This window comes from Notolepis coatsorum (genome assembly GCF_963971535.1).
Source record: "Notolepis coatsorum genome assembly, chromosome: 18".
NCBI classification, from domain to species: domain Eukaryota; kingdom Metazoa; phylum Chordata; class Actinopteri; order Aulopiformes; family Paralepididae; genus Notolepis; species Notolepis coatsorum.
Genome location: NC_140182.1, coordinates 48,565,533 through 48,585,334, shown reverse-complemented (window position 1 = coordinate 48,585,334; position 19,802 = coordinate 48,565,533). Strand labels below are relative to the sequence as shown.

Genomic DNA, 19,802 nt, shown 5'->3' with positions numbered 1-19,802 from the left:
TCTCTCTGGATATCTCTCTAGATGTCTCTCTAGATGTCTCTCTGGATATCTCTCTAGATGTCTCTATAGATATCTCTCTAGATGTCTCTCTAGATGTCTCTATAGATGTCTCTCTAGATGTCTCTATAGATGTCTCTCTAGATGTCTCTCTAGATATCTCTCTAGATGTCTCTCTAGATATATCTCTAGCGGTCTCTCTAGATATATCTCTAGCGGTCTCTCTAGATATATCTCTAGCTGGTCTCTCTAGATGTCTCTCTAGATATATCTCTAGATATCTCTCTATATGTCTCTCTAGATATCTCTCTAGATATCTATCTAGATGTCTCTCTAGCTGTCTTCTCTCTAGATGTCTCTCTAGATGTCTCTCTAGATATCTCTCTAGTTATCTCTCTAGCTGTCTCTCTAGCTGTCTTCTCTCTAGATGTCTCTCTAGCTGTCTCTAGATGTATCTAGCTGTCTCTCTAGATGTCTCTAGCTGTCTCTCTAGATGTCTCTCTAGCTGTCTCTCTAGATATCTCTCTAGATGTCTATCTAGATGTCTCTAGCGGTCTCTCTAGATATATCTCTAGATGTCTCTCTAGATATCTCTCTAGATGTCTATCTAGATATCTCTCTAGATGTCTCTTTAGATGTCTCTCTAGATGTCTGTCTAGATATCTCTCTAGATGTCTCTCTAGATATCTCTCTAGATGTCTCTCTAGATATCTCTCTAGATGTTTCTTTAGCCTTGTGCCCAGTTACTGCTGAACTACTGAACTACTATGGAAACCAAGTTATCTTTTGACAGCAATGGCAGGTGCTGCCCCCCTCAAACAAGGCTAATATATTGGTCACTAGTAACTAGTAAGTCACCCAATGTGACATTTGGATACAGCACATGCTCAGATTGTGCTGGTGGAGTGGGACCAAATTGAATGGAAATGTGGACAACCTTTCACTGAGCGTGTGTTCTACCCCAATTCTCTCCATTTACCATCCTTGCCCTTAAACCAATGCCATCAAGCCTGATTTAATCCTAATTAAATTGAATCTGGATCATGTCAATCGAAATTGAATCGGGTAATCGGTGCCGATACCCAGCCCTGTTCAAGTTCAATATTTCTTGATGTTGTCAAGCTAACTACTGTATTGTTAAATGTACTAATGCACCTCTGATGGGGGACAGTTTTCTGAAGAACTTCTTCTGGTTTCTCACTGAAGGGCGTCCTTTCTGTTGCTACCCTTGTACTGTACATCATAGTCTTTGTACTGTTGCATAGACAGCAGTTCGGTAATGACATTACGGTACAGACCACATACTGACATCTGCTCTCATCTCAAAGTGGGTCACAAAAAGACCAGGACAGTGGACACCAACAGGATGGACTTGATCTTATCTAAATTGTCTTATCCATTGAAGACAAAGTGTCGGGGTGATTGAACTCTTCCTCAACCCTTATCAAGGTGAAGGTGCAGTGTTACATATACATGTGTAACCCTTCACATATTCTCCCAAATACTTGGACACATCCAGTTTGATTTACTCCAGCAGGAACCTTTTACAGAGATAATTGCACTTGTGACAGAAGGGGAACAACTCTTTTTGAATTTCCCTGTTATCACCATGGAACACCGCTCTGATTGAACACTCTCATTTCTCCCATCAGCCCACACACACAGGGAGGGCTTTATAAAACACCTCATCCCTCTCTCACCACCAGCCACAGGTCCAATAACATAACCCCGGAAGTAGATGTAATCCTAGTAATCTTCGGGAGGCCAAGCAGATTGGCTGCCCATTTCTTTTTTTTTAACAATTCTCCCTCCTTTCTCTCTCTCTCTCTCTCTCTCTCTCTCTCTCTCTCTCTCTCTCTCTCTCTCTCTCTCTCTCTCTCTCTCTCTCTCTCTCTCTCTCTCTCTCTCTCTCTCTCTCTCTCTCTCTCTCTCTCTCTCTCCAGTCTCCTAGTGAGGTGGTAATCCTCATCTGAAGTGTGGGGGTGGCACACTGCAGCCAGGGACCTGTCACATCTCTCTCAGCTCCACAGTGGGACCCGGGGCACCTGAATGTGAGACTCAAGCAGGGAAGGAAGAGGGTGAGAGAGGGAGACCCAGACCACGCGGGGGAGACCAGGACACCACCGCCGCCGCAGTAGCACAGCTCAACTTTGGGGGAAACTTTTTTTCTTCTCCTCCCTTGAAGTTCAAGGGGATCACGGTTAGCGCCGCCGGTGGAGAGTTTGGGGGACGTGAGGAGAACGGTGCCCTTGGCTGTTTCACGTCGGGACATTAGATCTGTTTGAAACAGGGACAGGCACAATGGAGGAGGATGCTCAGGACTACGAGTACCCGGTACTGGATCCCTTGCCTCCCAAAATCCCCATCGAGTGAGTACACTCCACAACAGTCCTCTTGCGGTTGTGATTAGCATTGAGTTGGAAACTACAGTACAACCTGAAAGTATATTAGGTTATTGTTAAACTTATCCCCCCCCCCCCCCTCCCTCTCCATGAATGAATATACTACTTGTATGAGTCAGTCTATGGTTTACCAAATGCTGTGTCGCTGCTTGTTGGTGTCTAAACAGGATAATACCGGAGGATAATAGTCTCACAGAGGTGTTAGGTGACAGCTGGCACAATGGTACATTCTTTTAGCATGCTATTGGTTCTGTCCCAAGTATCTGTGTCAGTTAGTTTGGCAATACGACAGTGTTGTCTAGTTCATATGAACCTTTTTATGAATGGAACGTGTTCTGAAGAAGGAAATGTTTACTAATAATGACCCGCGGTGAAACACAATGGAACACAATGGAATACCATGGAATAGCTCAATCAGAGAAAGCATCACAGTTCCCTGGAGAACAGCGCTCCGTGCTCTTGGCCCGTCTCTCATTGCAACAGGTACCCAAGCAGCATTTGGGTGCATTAGTAAAATCCTATTAAGTACTCTTGTTTTAAAAGAAAGAGAAACAGATATTGGGCAAGAAACAGCAGAGGGATTTGAGGATGAGGGAAAGATGGAAAAAAGTTGTCAGATCTTTTGTCAGCCACACATTTCATGCATATGAACTAGGGATGCCCTGATATCGATACTGGTATGGGATATCGGTCCGATACCAGGCTGAAATAGAATATCAGTATCAGAGAATTTTCACTGATACTAAAATCCCATACCAAGAAACACGTCTAACATGTCAGAAATCAAAGAAAAGTGACTTGATTTGCTGCATTTTTGATACGTTAACTCTCTCTAATGGAGAAATCTCTCAGAAATGTTTGTCCAATGACCCCAAAATGACAGTCCAAGTCTATACTGTTCATTAAAAGTAATGGATCGGATTGGTATTCAGTATCGGCCGATTCCCAAAGCCCAGGTATCAGTATCGTTATCGGGACTGAAAAAGTTGTATTGGTGCATCCCTACTATGAACCCTCTGGCTTGGCTATTTATCTATTTATAATTAAAATGACTGGTGAATTGTGGTCTGTGGATAAATTATTTTCACTGTGTCGAGGTCACCAGCTGGCTTTACTGGTTTAGCTCAATACTAACTGTCTTATTGTAAACATTAAAATGCAGTGTTGCGCCTCCTGCTCAGCCAGTGTGCTTTGAATATACAAACAGGAATTCATACAACGGTCCAGTTCGGTGACAGACTGGTTGCCAAGTTACAGATGCACCCAATGTTGGAATGGTGCACAACTGTTTTGAAAGAGACAGGTATGGGAAAATGTAATGACATCCAACTAGGGAGCTGTCAACTTTAGGTCCTTGTTAGTCATGTCCAGTGTTTAAAAGGTTAGGCTGCAAAGTAAAACTCAGCCACCTTGGTGTTGTTTGTGAACACCTTCAGTATCCTCTAGCTTCTGCTCCTAACATCTACCTAAAAGCTGTGGATAGCTACTATCAGGCGTGTGTTACTATTCCAGTGCAAGGGAACATGTGCCACGGCATTTGTCAGTTGTTTTCCTGTGTCACGCTGATACCAACCCATTTAAAATGCAAATCTCTGGTATGTGATTTCAGTGGCAAAGTTTCCAGCCACAAATGGTCCTATGAGGCTGACGTGTGAGAAGCTGTGAGTGTGATCGGTGACTCAACGTGCCTTGGGTTACAAGACTCTAGCAGCTTATGATTATTTTGTTATGGATTTCTTTTTGTCTCCCCCTCTCTTAGAGTAATCCCACCATGTGACCCCACTGCTGATGACAGACTCTACCATATATGCATCTCCGCAATATCTGTGAGTCCCCTCTCATACTGGATTAATGTGACTCTACATTATTTTGACCATTCATTCATTTCATCCATTCATACATGAGGGGTGTATGTCTATCAGAGCTGCTCGTCAGAAGACGATCAACATAATTGTATGATATATTGAGTATTACATGTAAAGTTTGTCCTTTCCATGGATAATATTTTCCTGTGCAGCACTCAATTCTGTTCAAAGACTTGTGTAACCTGGATTGTACGTCAGAGATAGATGTGTAATCACTAGTACGCACACAAGATTTAACTCTGAACACAATGGCCCTCTGTGGAGGAATTGTAAGGCGAAGGAGTCAACCTATACAGGCCTCAATTAAACATGCTGTGAGCGGTATTTTGTTGTTAAAATAAGTTGTCTACATGTTCAAATAATAGCTATACACTCTGACAGCCATCACTGATATAGAGTGTTTTGGTCAGTCCCTCCGCTCTGCAGTAAACAGAAAAGGCATTTCCTGGTATCCCTTTCCCACTTTATCCAATCAGGAGAGAGAACATCACACAATGGTCTGACAAAAAATAAGAAATAAAAACGTCAAATATGTGCTTGAAACAAGTAAAATAAAGATTTCTTGAAATAAGTCAAAGTCAATCTCTCCTGATTGGATAAAGTGGGAAGGGATACCAGAAAATGAATTTTCTGTTTACTACAAAGCGGAGGGACTGGGAGACCCATCAGTGATGGCTGTTGGAATGTAGAGCTATTTAACACTTGCTGTTTCTGTAGCTGTATCTGTCACACTCCATGCTAAGCTACACACACACCCCTTACTGTGTCCATTCTCTCCACCACCTTTGATGTCTATTTAGATTCCTAGTAATTGGTCTGTGTCGGCCCAGGACGTAGCCCGGGCGTTTCTCCAGCCTTGTGTTTCCTAAACGTGTCACAGGTCAAGACAGGTCATTGAACCCTGTCACGCTGGTCAGTGATCCTCACTGATGGAGGTTCGCTCAGATCAGAGCCATGGGGAGGCCCTTCCGAGTGACCGAGGTCTGGCCCTTTGTACCACGGTCTCTCTGTGGGCTGAACCCGTGTGAGGGCTAAACCCTCACAGCTGCACAGGGCTCAGGGTTCTGGGTCAGGAGGACCACAGAGAGCAGGCAGATGGGGGCTAACTGAGATGTCTCCTGTCCTCTAGCTTCTTGTCATGCTGCTCCTTGCGATCTTAGCCCGGCGCATGAAGCTGGGAGATGGTCAAAAAGGACTCCCAGGTTTACTCAGGTGAGGCACCCGTTTCAGTCACACCTTTTCTGAATAGAAATGAACACTGTGATTAACCCTTTCACTACCACACTACCAAAGGGTTAACCCTTTCACCGTGACAATACGGAAGGTTAACCCTTTCACTGCCACATGACTAATGGTTAACCCTTTCACTACCACACGTCTGTAGTGCGGTAGTGAAAGGGTTAACCTTCTGTAGTGTGGTGGTGAAAGGGTTAAATGGGTGTTTTTAACAGCTGATTCCTCTTTTAGTTGGATCATTTATACCTTTAGGTGCAACACTTTCTATCAAATCTTGACACAGCTGGTCACATGAAGGCTCTAAATATCTGCTGGTTGAATCCACAGTCCGGTCAACTTCCTGGATCATACCCAACACAAGGGCCTGGCAGTAGCTGTGTTTGGAGTGCTCTTCTGCAAACTTTGTGGCGTGGTGCTATCGCCAAACCCTCTCCCCTTCACTACAGATCCAGGGAACAAACGTGAGGAGGTCTTCTCTGTTCATCTCACACTAAATATAGGAAAACATCAATAGATTAGATTCGATTCAATTGTATTGCCATTATACAGCACAAGTATAGTACAACGAAAAGAGGTTTGGCATCCAACCAGAGTGCAAATGTAACAGTAATTTATGATTATACTGGATATAAATATATAAATGAGTGCTACTGAGTGATAGTGCTAATCAGATGTATGTACAGAGTTGTAGTATTATTATGTACAGTGATACAGGTATAAAGACACTATATAGTATCTACAGGTATGTACAAATTATTATGTGCAGGTATATACAGAGTATTACAGACAGATGTGGATAAATAATTAAATATATACATATACGATACATATAAATATATATATGTATATATACGGTATATACAGAATTATTGTGCATGCTATCATACAGAGTTATATGGGTTATATGCAGGTGTATAAATAAGTATATAGAAATGATCATATGCAATAGATGCAATGTTTTCCTACAATGTGTTTCTTATATTCATTATAGCGCATTTGCTGTTATTTTAAATAGTAATGGTTAGTTTCTGATTTGATATTGTGATTTTTATAATGGACATTATATTTGGAAAGCCCTTGTATCCAAGGCCACCCCAGTCTGGGAAGCACAGCTCATTTTGGAGTCATATCTCTTGAAGACGTATCACATGAATATGATTCACTGACCCTCTTTGAAGAGGTGGGCATGTGTCCAAAAGCAGGGTGAAACTAGACCCTAGATGCTGTTCCAAACTCTCATCCATGGATCTCCACTATACCGTTAAGTCACAACATTGGTCAAATATTTGTTATGTAATTGGATTACATATTATTGTGTCTCTATTATTTTCGACTTAGAGCTTCTATTTTAAGCTTTACAAGAAGCTTTTTTATAAGCTTTTTCTGAAATGCAATTACGCAAGAATTTAAGAAATCAGTCCCCTGCTAGTCTACAGAATGGTAAAACTGCAAGGTTCACTCTTAATATAGTGCTGTCAGGCATTTAAAGAAATTAATCTAATTAATTACAGGATTTGTAATTAATTAATCTAATTAATCACATTTTAATCGCATAACCATTTTAGGCCTGATATTCTATATTCTATAATCATATTTCAAATTGCATGTGTCCGGATGGCAGAATTCAGTACTGTATCTACAAAACCTTCTGTTTAATCATCTTCCATTTATTCATTTGCTTAGATTTTTCAGGTCTGGTAAATTTTAGCATGGTGTTATTCACAGTCAAAGATAAAAACATTTTTTATTGATATTCTCATTTGGTTCATTACAATTTACTCAAGCCTATAACAGACACAGTATTTCTGACACTGCGAATACATTCCCTGAGATCCATAGATGTCCCTAGAATCAAATACCAAGAACATGCAAATTTCAGCAGGTTGCAGGATATGATCTATGAAACCTTTTATTTAGACCCATCAGTGAGGCTCCCATCTCACCTAAAGGGTAGAAGACTAAAGCTTTTTAAAGTCAGTCCTGAATAATATACAATATTGCTACAATCGGACTACTTTAATAAATGGCACGACACACGCAAGAATATTATGGCATACAAATATAAAAGTATGTAAACAAAATAGTTGATATATCTACCGGTATGTATTAAAGAAAATGTTTAATATCAAAGTCCAAATTCATGCCAAATAGTTGTTTTAATGTTTTAAGTTCATAAATCCAGAAGGTCTCCCTCTTAACGCAGGAGAGACTTCCAGTCTCCTCCTCCCAGTCTCCTCTGTGCCATCGCTCAACCTTCTCCCATCCAGTACATCTGAACGTGGATACATTGTGGCCAGCTTGCGTAAAGTGAGTTGCTACTGGACTTCGCGTGTCATTAGATCTGATGTCACTATGATGTCACTACGTCTCTCCTTGCGCCCTGTCTCTTCCACCAGCACTCGACCTCGTTCCCTCCTTCCCACCGCTCCCTTGCCAGGCCCCATCACAGAGCCAGTATTCTAGCCCTCCGGGAATGGATCCTATCAGGCGAGGACTTCCACCTCCCTCCCCTCGCGGCTCCCAGCGACCCCCCTTCCCAGCCTTGCTGCCTCTCATTCCCAGAGTTTGCGGCAGCGTTCTGCAGATGTACACGACGTACTCGACTCCTCCCCTTTCCAAGATGGCAGCAAGGGAATTGTCTCTGCTCAGTGTTTGTTAATATTTTGTCAGTTTTATGTGTTTTTAGTCACTTTTAAGATATGTTACACTCTTTTTAAGAACAAGTATTTTATCCTCCACCCTGCCATTCCTTCAACCCCGAATAAGGATTATTTATTGTGGATTGGTGGACCATCCAGCCCTGCAACAGCTAGCTGCCAGCAGCTAGCCCCAGTCCTGCAGGAGCTAGCTACTAGCAGCTACCCTCCAACCCTGTAGCAGCTAGCTACCAACAACTACCTACCAGCCCTGCATCAGCTAGCTACTAGCAGCTACTCACCAGCCCTGCAGCAGCTAGCTACCAACAGCTACCTACCATCACTGGCCTGTCCAAACTCTGGTTAGGCCTGCACTACCATACTCCTGGTGTGGCCTACACTGCACCCTGGATCCTGTTCAACTGCTACCAGCAGCTACCCACCAGCCCTGCAGCAGCTAGCTACCAGCAGCTACCCACCAGCCCTGCAGCAGCTAGCTGCCAGCAGCCACCCACCAGCCCTGCAGCAGCTAGCTGCCAGCAGCTAGCCCCAGTCCTGCAGGAGCTAGCTACCAGCAGCTACCCTCCAACCCTGTAGCAGCTAGCTACCAACAACTACCTACCAGCCCTGCATCAGCTAGCTACTAGCAGCTACCCACCAGCCCTGCAGCAGCTAGCTACCAACAGCTACCTACCATCACTGGTCTGTTCAAACGCTGGTGAGGCCTGCACTACCATACTGCTGGTGTGGCCTACACTGCACCCTGGATCCTGTTCAACTGCTACCAGCAGCTACCCACCAGCCCTGCAGCAGCTAGCTATCAGCAGCTACCCATCAGCCCTGCAGCAGCTAGCTACCAGCAGCTACCCACCAGCCCAGCAGCAGCTAGCTACCCACCTGCCCTGCAGCAGCTTACTACCAGGAACCTGTGTCTGGCCTGTTGGTCTCCTGCCTGCCTGCCTGCCTGCTTACTACCAGTCTGGGTCAGCCTTCCTGGGACTGCTTCACTGCCTCGGTCCTGTGGACTGCAAGGTAGGGCACTATGCCTACCTCACCTCCCAGATGCGATGGATGCCTCCGCCTGACCCAGAGAGTATCCATGCTGGAAGGGAGAATATCCATGCTCTACAGTATCAAGGAAGATGAGCACCTCTTGGACTCTTTGTTTGAGGCATCAAAAGTCCTTCGACATGACCTGAGTGACTCAATTATCCCTGAGAAACCAGCCCCTGAGGAACCAGCCCCAGGAGACGCAGATCCGACCCCCTCAGCTCCACCCCCTGCAGGTGCCGATTCATCTGACCCAGAGGTTTTTCTGGGTCGTGTAGCTGGTATCTCAGTTATGGAGGAGTTGGGTAAGACAGTACTGTACACACAGCCTGAAGAGTGATGGACCCGAGAAAGAGCTAAGTCCAAGCGGCCCCCCACAAGCTCCACCCCGGACCCATGGTCTTTGGCTGGTCGGGGCCATCCCCGGGGAAACCGTATCCCCCATGCTCACCAGTCTGCCCCTCCGGTATTCACTGCCAATCCCTTCTCTGTCCTGGATGATGACTTCCCCTCGATCACCTCGGCCGTTGCCCAGTCCTCCAGTAAAAGTAGTGAGCGACGTCATCTGTTAAGATTAGCAGTTAAAAAACACTCGTCGTTCTTTCTCTCCCAAGTCAGCTGAGGTCTCTCAGCCAGTTTTGCCATGACCATCCGGTCCCCCAAGGCCTCGCCTGGCCTCAAAACTGTCCCTGTCTCCACCAGTGACAATCATAATAGGCGACTCGATAGTCAGACACGTCTCAGTAAAAAATGCACACACTGTGGTTTTTCCAGGTGCCACAGTGGCGGTCATCACGGATACATTCCAAGAGGTTATGACATCCTTCCCCACTGCTGATTCGCTCATAGTGCACGTAGGTACAAATGACGTTAGGAAACAGCAGTCTGAGCTGTTAAAGCATGATTTTATTCAGCTGTTTGGTGTACTGAAACATCTTCACTACAGCGTCAGTATCTCCGGCCCCACCCCCTCTCCTGGCCGTGGCCTCGGCCGCTTCTCCAGACTGCTAAGCCTAAACACCTGGCTCCAGTCCGCTTGTCGTACCCACAACGTGAACTTTATAAACAACTTTGACCTCTTCTGGCAGCGTAGCAATCTTTTTGCAGTAGATGGTCTCCATTTAAACTTTGCAGGCGTCCGAGCACTTTCCTCCAACCTATCCTACAGCATCCATCACTGTTCTCCTCCCTCAACCTATGTCTCACAGCAGACCCAGACTGTGGCACTACTCGCCCATGCTCTGCCTGGTGCTGACAGGTCCCTCAACCATTGACGTCCCCCTGATCCCAGCCCCTACCACAATAGTTCCTCCATGTACTATAGTATTGCAATTGGGCCAGGATCAGATTCAGATTCAGATTTAGATTACTTTATTCACCATATTGCAGTACAAATGGAATGTGATTTGACGATTACAGTGCATGCGTTTCACAATTTAGAACAATACAACAGTAATAAATAATAAATAATTATAAGTAAATCACATAATAATAGTGTCTATCCGGTACATACAATCAAAACTAGAATATCTCATTACGCTCCGCTTTACCCAGCTCGTCCTTGTGCGATAAACCTTGCCAACTTAATTGCGATTAAACCTACCCGCATGGCTGAAAATCGCGCTGTTAAATATACAGAGTGCGTGAAGGTTGGCCTTATCAACATTCGCTCTCTGCCAACCAAAGCTCTTTTGGTAAATGAACTGATAACAGACCATAGTCTCGATTTATTGGGCCTCACTGAGACATGGCTTAAACCTAATGACTTTCTGCCCTTAAACGAGGCTTCACCCCCTAATTTTAGTAGCTCCCATATCGCACGCACCTCCAAGAAAGGAGGCGGAGTTGCTCTAATTTACGACTCTAAGCACAACTTTACATCCGACGCAAACTGTAAGTTTTCCTCGTTTGAGGTGCTCCTGTTGCGTCCCTCTCCCCCCAACAGAAAGTGTGGCGGTCTGATTCCTACCTCCACTGCATCCTTTGTAATGGCTGTCCTTTACCGCCCCCCAGGCCCTTACACCCTCTTCCTAGATGAGTTTTCCACTTTTATCTCTGAGCTTGTTACGCGCTCAGATAACATTTTAATTGTTGGTGATTTTAACATTCACTCCAACAAAACTCTAGATCCCCTAAATAAGGCTTTTACCGACATCATTGACTCTGTTGGTCTCATTCAAATCATTGACCAACCCACTCACAGTGGTGGGAACACCCTTGACTTAGTCCTAGCCCGCGGTCTCACTGTGTCAGATTTGACCGTTTCTCCCTATGTTCCTGCTCTCTCAGACCACTACCTCATCAAATTTCAAATTGATCTGACGGTTTCTCGACCAGACAGTGTAGAATCCTACATGAGCCGTTGTATTAACGCCTCAACTGTCCCAATTCTAGTTAACTGCCTACCAGACACCCTCTCTCTCCCTTCCTCTCTTACTCTGGCCCCATTGATCTCTTTACAGACAAACTTAACGCCGCCCTTCGTAGCACGCTCGACATTGTCGCTCCCCTTAAGCCTAAAATTAAACGAGCTCCGCAAAAACAAACTCCCTGGTTTACGGAGGAAACTCGCTCCTTTAAAAAGGCATGTCGTAAACTTGAACATAAATGGCGTTTGACCAAACTCGAAGTATTCCACCTTGCCTGGAATGATAGTTTACGTAACTACAAAAAGTGATGACACACGGTTCAGCGGACATGTCACTGGGAGAGTTCAAGGCCAAGTTGCGGAACTTTGAGGCCTCAGAAGACACCCACCCAGTTGCCGCGGAAGCGGGAGAGAGGGTGCTGAAGGCCCGGGCGACACCGAGAGAGAAGACCAGGCCCACGACGGAGCTGGCGTGTTGGCGATGCGGAGAAAAAGGGCATCGGAAAGATAACTGCACAAAGACTGTTTGGTGTAGCTTCTGCAAATCCACGGGGCACACAGACAAAGTGTGCAGAAAGAAACGCGACCAGAGCGCACGGTACACGCATGGACAAGATGGCGGCTGTGGACAAGATGGCGACGACGGTGGACGTGAGACGAGTCGAGACAACGTCCGGAGAGTAGCGGGACGAGAGGACTTCATCTTCGGGGTGCAGACAGCGTACGTCACCCAGCCAACGCAGCAGCAGCAGGCCCAAAGGAAGGGACTGATCGTGGACACAGGTGCGTCGTCCCACGTCATCAACGACAGGAATCGATTCAAGAACTTTGACAACACCTTCGAGCCGGAGAGACACAGCATGGAGCTGGCAGATGGGAAGCACACTTACGGGTTGGCGCAAGGGAGAGGAGACGCACAGGTATGCCTCATAGACAGTGAGGGGCGCCGGTGTACAGTGACGTTAAAGAACGCTCTACTGTACATACCCTCGTTCCCACAAGAACTATTCTCTGTAAAATCTGCTACTGCGAACGGTGCCAAAGTGTTCAATGAAGGTAAAGATGTTCTTGTAGAGCCTGACTGTACGCGATTTAACATAGAGGTGTACAAGAGAATGTATTATCTACAAACATAGTGTAATGACAACGACAAGTGTAATAATAATGATATGTGTAATGTGACTGTCAGTCACAATATTCAGACATGGCATGAGATCATGGGTCATTGTAATTACGAGGATTTACTGAAACTGCAAGCAGTGACAGAAGGCATGCACATTAAAGGTGAAAAGCGTAGCCCTGACAAAGAATGTGTAGTGTGCATAAAGGGGAAGTTCACTCAATCGAGAAACAGAAGTCCCACAGAAAAAGTAAAGGTACCACTTGCACTAGTTAACACAGATCTAGCCGGTCCAGTTAAGCAACGAGTCCATAGGTGGCTTTAGATATGTACAGTCTTTTACAGATGTGTGTACAGGGGCAGTGTTTGTTTACTTTCTCAAAGCAAAGAGTGACACACTCCAGGCCACAAATTCCTGGCAGACGTAGCCCCTTATGGCAACATAAGATGCTTGAGGTCCGACAACGGAACCGAGTTCACAAATAGAGAGTTCCAATCACTGTTGAGAAGGAACAAGATAAGACACGAGACGTCATGTCCGTACTCCCCACACCAGAACGGGGTGGCAGAGAGGGAAGGACGTACTCTTTTCGAAATGGCTAGGTGTAAACTAATAGCTGGTAACTTACCTAAGAGTCTATGGCATTATGCGGTACAAGAAGCCGCTTACACCAGAAACAGGTGTTTTAATAAGCACACGGGCACCACCCCGTATACAGCACTGACAGGAAAGAAATGTAATTTAGGTAGAATGCACAAATTTGGATCAGTGTGTTATGCTTACCAGCAGGACAGAGGAAAGCTCGAGTCCAGATGTGAAAAAGGACTCTTTGTAGGGCACGACAAAGGAAGCCCCGCTTTCCTAGTCTATTATCCCGGTAAAGGGAAAGTGCAAAAACACAGGCTAGTCAAATTTGTCACAAAGACAACATGTGAGAACGAGACACAGACAGAGGAGCCAGAGCTGGACTCCAGAGAAAGGTGTGAAGAAACAGAGACACCTCAGCCTAGTGTACTTAGCACAGTCATGCAGACAGAGGACCCCCAGAGGACGATGACGAGGAGCACCCGAGGGTGACGTCACGTGCCCCATGCAGTGGGAGGTATCCCTCACGGGAACACAAACCCCCAAAGTATCTGAAAGACTATGCCCGGAGAGAAAGTGACGAGGATGACAGTACACTTACCAGCATTGATTACTGCTACAGAGTAGTGAGTGGAGTACCTCAGACCTTTAAAGAGGCCATAGTGTCCCCTGAATCAAGTAAATGGGAGAGAGCAATGGATGAGGAGATGAGGTCCCTAGAGGACAACCACACCTTTACTCTAACCAAGTTACCAGAGGGCAGACAGACAGTGGGAGGAAAATGGGTGTATTCAATCAAGGAGGGTATTGAAGGCCACGACAAGTACAAAGCCAGGTTTGTAGCTAAAGGTTACAGTCAGAGGGAGGGGATAGACTACGGTGAAACATTCTCCCCCACAGCCAATCTGACCAGTGTAAGGGTAGAAATGCAGAAAGCAGCTGAGGACACTTTGATTTTACACCAGATGGATGTGAAGACAGCCTACCTGCACGCACCCATAGATAGGGAGTTATACATGGAACAACCTGAAGGTTACGAGAAGAAAGGAGAGAAGCTAGTGTGTAAGCTAGAGAAATCCATTTACGGCCTGAAACAGTCTGGGCGAAATTGGAACGAGATGCTTCATACATGTCTCATTGAAGATCACTTCCTACAGAACCCAGTAGACCCCTGTGTTTACTCAAGGGAGTCAAAAGAGTCAGGAAAAGGGATAATTGTCATTTGGGTGGATGATTTGATCATCGCAGCGGACAACACTAGAAACCTAGAGCAGGTGAAAAGTATGCTCTCCACCAGATTCAAAATGAAAGACCTAGGCAGGTTAAAGCATTTTCTAGGCATGGACTTTGAACAGTCTGCCAGTTGTGTAAAAATATCCCAGAAGAGATATGTGGAAAAGATCCTGAAACGTTTTGACATGCAAGAATGTAGAACAAGGGAAACACCATGTGATCAAAAACTAGACTACCAAGAGGATGCTCAGAAATTGACAGATGTAAACATGTACAGAGAAGCTGTAGGTAGCCTCATTTATTTGACAACATGTACTCGCCCTGACCTATGTTTTGTAGTGAGTAAATTGTCACAGCATTTTGCTGATCCCACAGAGGAGCACTGGATTACAGCAAAACATGTTTTTCGTTATCTCAAAGGTACAGCAGATAAACAGCTTTGTTTCAGAAAGAGCAGAGAGGGCTTAGGGCTTAAAGCCTACAGTGATGCAGATTGGGCGGCAGACACCACAGACAGAAGAAGTACGACAGGGTATTGTGTGAGTTTTAACACAGACAGCTCACTGGTTTCGTGGAAAACAAAGAAGCAGCCCACAGTGGCACTATCAATTTGTGAAGCCGAATACATGGCTCTAGCTATGACCATACAGTAATGTATTTATCTAGAACAACTGCTCGAAGGAATGGATACCTATGTATATAAGAAAACTGTTGTTTATGAAGACAAACAGGGAACCATTGCAATTGCGAGAAACCCTGTGTGCCGACAGAGGTGTAAACATGTGGATATAAAATATAATTTCATCAGATCTGTCATCAGGGAAGAAAGGATGACACTTGTTTATTGTCCGACAGACGACATGGTAGCAGACGCTATGACGAAGCCTGTTTCCAAACTGAAATTGAGAAGATTTGCAGAGGTCATGTTTGGTGTGTAAATATTGCCTGTTATGTAGTATTGACTGCCATATCCTTTTTGATGCTCTGAACTGTATTCTTTTCTTTTCTGTTCTGTTTTTGAAAAAGTTGTACAGTATACAAGACAGCCGTAAGTGGGAGTGTTAAAGTTATGTGATGTATACGATTGCATGTAACTGTCTAACTGTTTCCACAAGAGGGCGCTATAGGCGGAGCTATTGACGCTGGCGCCAGGTAAGAGGGTATTTAAGGGAATGTTCCCTCCCTCTCTGTCTCTTCCCATCTACCTCTCACAGAGAGAAGGTCTCATGTACTAATGCTCAATGTGATAATAAACCATGCCGATTAAAGGCTGAAGTGAGAGGACCTTGTCGTCATGACCAAGTTATTGTCGCCCCATAAGTGACTCTGTCAACAACACCTTTACACCATATTACACTATCCCACTATTATTACCGATTATCCCACAGTATTACACACTATTACACTATCGGGTGGAATAAACCTTTTAAAAACAATTTGGATGGAATAAACCTTTAGAACTTGTACATTCATTGGCGCCTCCCATAAGTCTCTGCGACAAACGATTCATGAGATATGAAAGGAGGAGGAGGAAACTGGGAGTCTCTCCTGCGTTAACACATTGGACGCCAGACCCGACATATTTCGGGTTAACTCGCCATCGCTTGAGCGCCAAACCCGAGAAAAGTCGGGTTCTAATCGTTATTTCTTTTATTCGCTATATCCATTCATAATTCATCCATCCAGCCTGATGTTATCATTGAGAATGGCTCTGAGATCGCAAACGGCCAATACTGCCGCCTAACGCCTTGCGGCCACTATTGCACTCCATTTGAAACGATGTGGTTTGTTTTCTGGGCCGAGCTGCGGCGGGCGGGGTCTAAATACTCCGGCAAGACACGCGCTTATAGGGATGGCATCGATGAGGGTCCCCGCCCCCCGTTCATGTTCAATGCTGGATTACGTTGGACACACGATCGCGATCAGTATTTGGAATGGCGATCAGATAATTGGATTATTCTTTTTGCAGTACATCATAGACAAGGTCAGGACTATATGTTATCAATCTTGCGTTGATCCGATAATTTTTTCCCCGCGATCGGAGCGTGTGTCTGTAATGTACTGTGTAGCGTATTCCGTTGGTGGCAATCGACGCATAGAAAAACGACCTTCCCCCCCCACCCTTTCTTGCATGCATGATGAAACATAATACCGATAATCTAGCATTGATTTCAGATTGATTATTGATCCAGGTGAGAAATGGCACGATTTATAATGAAATGCAGTAAAACGCTGTTTGGCGTCGTTTCCCGGGATTACACAGAATCACTCTAAAACTATACTCATATTCACCACGGTATAAAACGGAAATGTATGGATGAAAAAAGTATCTGTTTTTTGCATGTTGACCGGAAGAAACTCACTGACAATCGACTATGTTATTATATCCATAGCTATAATATTTAATATAGTTTTAGCACTGCAAACACCGGCATTTATCCCCATTGAACAAAGCGCTGGCACACAACGGCCATACGCCCATAGCAACCTCTGGCGCTGAACCTGTTAAGAGGGAGACCTTCTGGATTCATTAACTTAAAACATTACAACTCTTTGGCATGAATTATGACTTTGATAGTAAAACTTTTCTTTAATATATGCATTGTCTTCTTGTAGATATATTGATTATTTTGTTTACATATTTTGATATTGTTTGAATAGGGGGTAATAAAGCATGGGACAGCAATACACTGTGTGCAAACATCTCCTTTGTTTACTTTGAGTTTTTTATGGTCCAGCACCAGTTTTTATCAATAATTGTGCATAAACTGCATATACAGTACTACATCTTCTCACTTCACTAGTGGACATGCTGTAGCCCTTGATATGAAGCCAAACCTAATCTCACACATAAACATTATTATTTTTATTTTTTTTACACATGAATTAAAAACCCACATATTTTATTTTTTCTAAATCTACATTTCACTGAGCTGTAATTAACACAACACAATGATTCAGTGTCCTCTGATGACACCACCGGAGGAGATATTCAAACGTCTCTCTCTTAACTCTTAAAACTTAACTCTCAATAGCTGTCAAACTAAATTAATTTGTGCAAAATAAGCATTGGTTTTTGGTGCCCCTTTAAGATACCATAATTGTCTTGAGTGAGGAAAAATATGAATTAGTTGCCAAGCTAATGGAATTGTTTGGACAGTCAAGCAGTCTTCCAAACTGTTTTAATATTGGATCTCTCCATGGTACCCTTTTGATGATTTGGTTCTGTTGTACTTGCAGAGAACTGGATGATTCTGGCCCTGTTCTATTACCCCGCTCTATACTACCCTCTCCTGGCATGTGGTACCCTGCATAACCAAGCTGGCTATGTGCTTGGTAGCCTGTTATCATGGACACACTTTGTTGTTCTGGTCTGGCAGAAAATTGACTGCCCCAAGACAGCCCAGGTAAGCACAGATCCTGTGGAATAACCATTTCAACATTTCCATTGTATGTACCTGTTGCACATGATGACTCAGGTACCATGGTCCGCCATGAATGGATGCAGGAAGAATATACTGGTGACAGTTCTTGGATTTGCATTCAGATTCAGATTCAGATTCAGATTCAGATTATTTTATTGTCACAGCTTTTTTAAATGTAGCCTACATACATTCAGAAAAACGCGAGATGCTTGTTTTTCCCAGCTCCTCAACCGTAGTAGATTTGTAAACATAATACACAGCATATATTCTATCTATAGAAACTATAACTATAAACTATAACTATAAATATAAACTTAACTATAAACTAAACATAATCCACAATGTATATTCTATCTATACAAACTATACAATACAAGGTATATGTTAGCAGCAGTGTGTAGTGTACGTGTGCTGTAGTTTTATTTATCGTTCTCTCAAGACTCAAGTGTTGGTATGCTGTGGTCTGCATAGCCATTGATATCAGAACAAAGCTGGTCTGTAGAAGAGTTTGGAGATGTGGTCTGAATAAAGCTGGTCTGAATAGATGAATGGAAGGCTGCATTCAGGGTTACAGCTTCATCCTGAGGCTTCATCTGCTCCTGTCTCATCTGCCTCTGGACTTCATGCAGACACCATATTATGTAGATGTTGGTTTGCGTGGTGAATGGTCATGACTTGAAACAGTTGCTTCTGGGTTTTGTCCATCTTTAAAGGCTTTGTTACAGTTAATCACGTTAGTGTCAGTCATGGAAAGAGACATTTCAGAACGTCTTTGTCTTTATAACAAGGCCCTGACTGCTCCGCCTGGCCTGTGTGCTGGTGCTCGTACTGAGAGGCCTGCAGGGAGTGTGGAACTGATCTGCCCGGCCTAAGCTCTTTGTTCTCTAAATAGTCACAGAGGAGGAATTTGTTTTAATAACAACTATTTTGGTGTTGTACAATGTTTAATACTATGAATCAACATGCATTTAGAATTCCAGGATGAAGGGATTTCTTTCACAAAAGTAATCGGTGCCCACCAGGAATGTTCAGATGGATTTGTCTTTCAATGTATGTACAGTATATAGTGGTATGAAGCGTAGGAGCGTGTGGTCGTCACACCTTCTTCAGGTGTCTTTCATAGTATCTACAGTATATAGTGGTATGAAGCGTAAGAGCATGTGGTCGTCATACCTTCTTCATTTGTCTTTCATAGTATCTACAGTATATAGTGGTATGAAGCGTAAGAGCGAGTGGTCGCTACACCTTCTTCATTTGTCTTTCATAGTATCTACAGTATATAGTGGTATGAAGCGTAAGAGCATGTGATCGTCATACCTTCTTCATTTGTCTTTCATAGTATCTACAGTATATAGTGGTATGAAGCTTAAGAGCATGTGGTCATCACACCTTTTTAATTTGTTTTTCATTGTATCTACAGTATATAGTGGTATGAAGCGTAAGAGCAAGTGGTCGCTACACCTTCTTCATTTGTCTGTCATAGTATCTACAGTATAAAGTGGTATGAAGTGTAAGAGCATGTGGTCGTCATACCTTCTTCAGGTGTCTTTCATTGTATCTACAGTATATAGTGGTATGAAGCGTAAGAGCAAGTGGTCGCTACACCTTCTTCAGGTGTCTTTCATTGTATTTACAGTATATAGTGGTACAGTATGAAGCGTAAGAGCATGTGGTCGTCACACCTTCTTCAGGTGTCTTTCATAGTATCTACAGTATATAGTGGTACAGTATGAAGCGTAAGAGCGAGTGGTCGCTACACCTTCTTCAGGTGTCTTTCATTGTATCTACAGTATATACAGTAGTGGTATGAAGCGTAGTTCTTCAGGGTTGCTCCATGTAAGTGGCTTTGTGATACGGACTGTGAAGAAGTGCTTTGACTTTCCG

At 44.1% G+C, this 19,802-nt stretch overlaps 1 protein-coding gene across 1 annotated transcript in view; it reads left to right on the top strand.

Moving 5' to 3' along the window:
* Positions 1 to 2,164: 2,164 nt before the first annotated feature.
* Positions 2,165 to 19,802, top strand: part of stra6 (signaling receptor and transporter of retinol STRA6) — a 45,434-nt gene continuing 27,796 nt past the window's right edge. Inside the window, exons 1-5 of the mRNA XM_084335357.1 lie at positions 2,165 to 2,366; positions 4,159 to 4,225; positions 5,394 to 5,476; positions 5,828 to 5,961; positions 17,734 to 17,900. Of these exons, the coding sequence (XP_084191483.1) occupies positions 2,299 to 2,366; positions 4,159 to 4,225; positions 5,394 to 5,476; positions 5,828 to 5,961; positions 17,734 to 17,900 (519 nt within the window). The 5' untranslated portion in view covers positions 2,165 to 2,298. The remainder of the gene's footprint in view (positions 2,367 to 4,158; positions 4,226 to 5,393; positions 5,477 to 5,827; positions 5,962 to 17,733; positions 17,901 to 19,802) is intronic.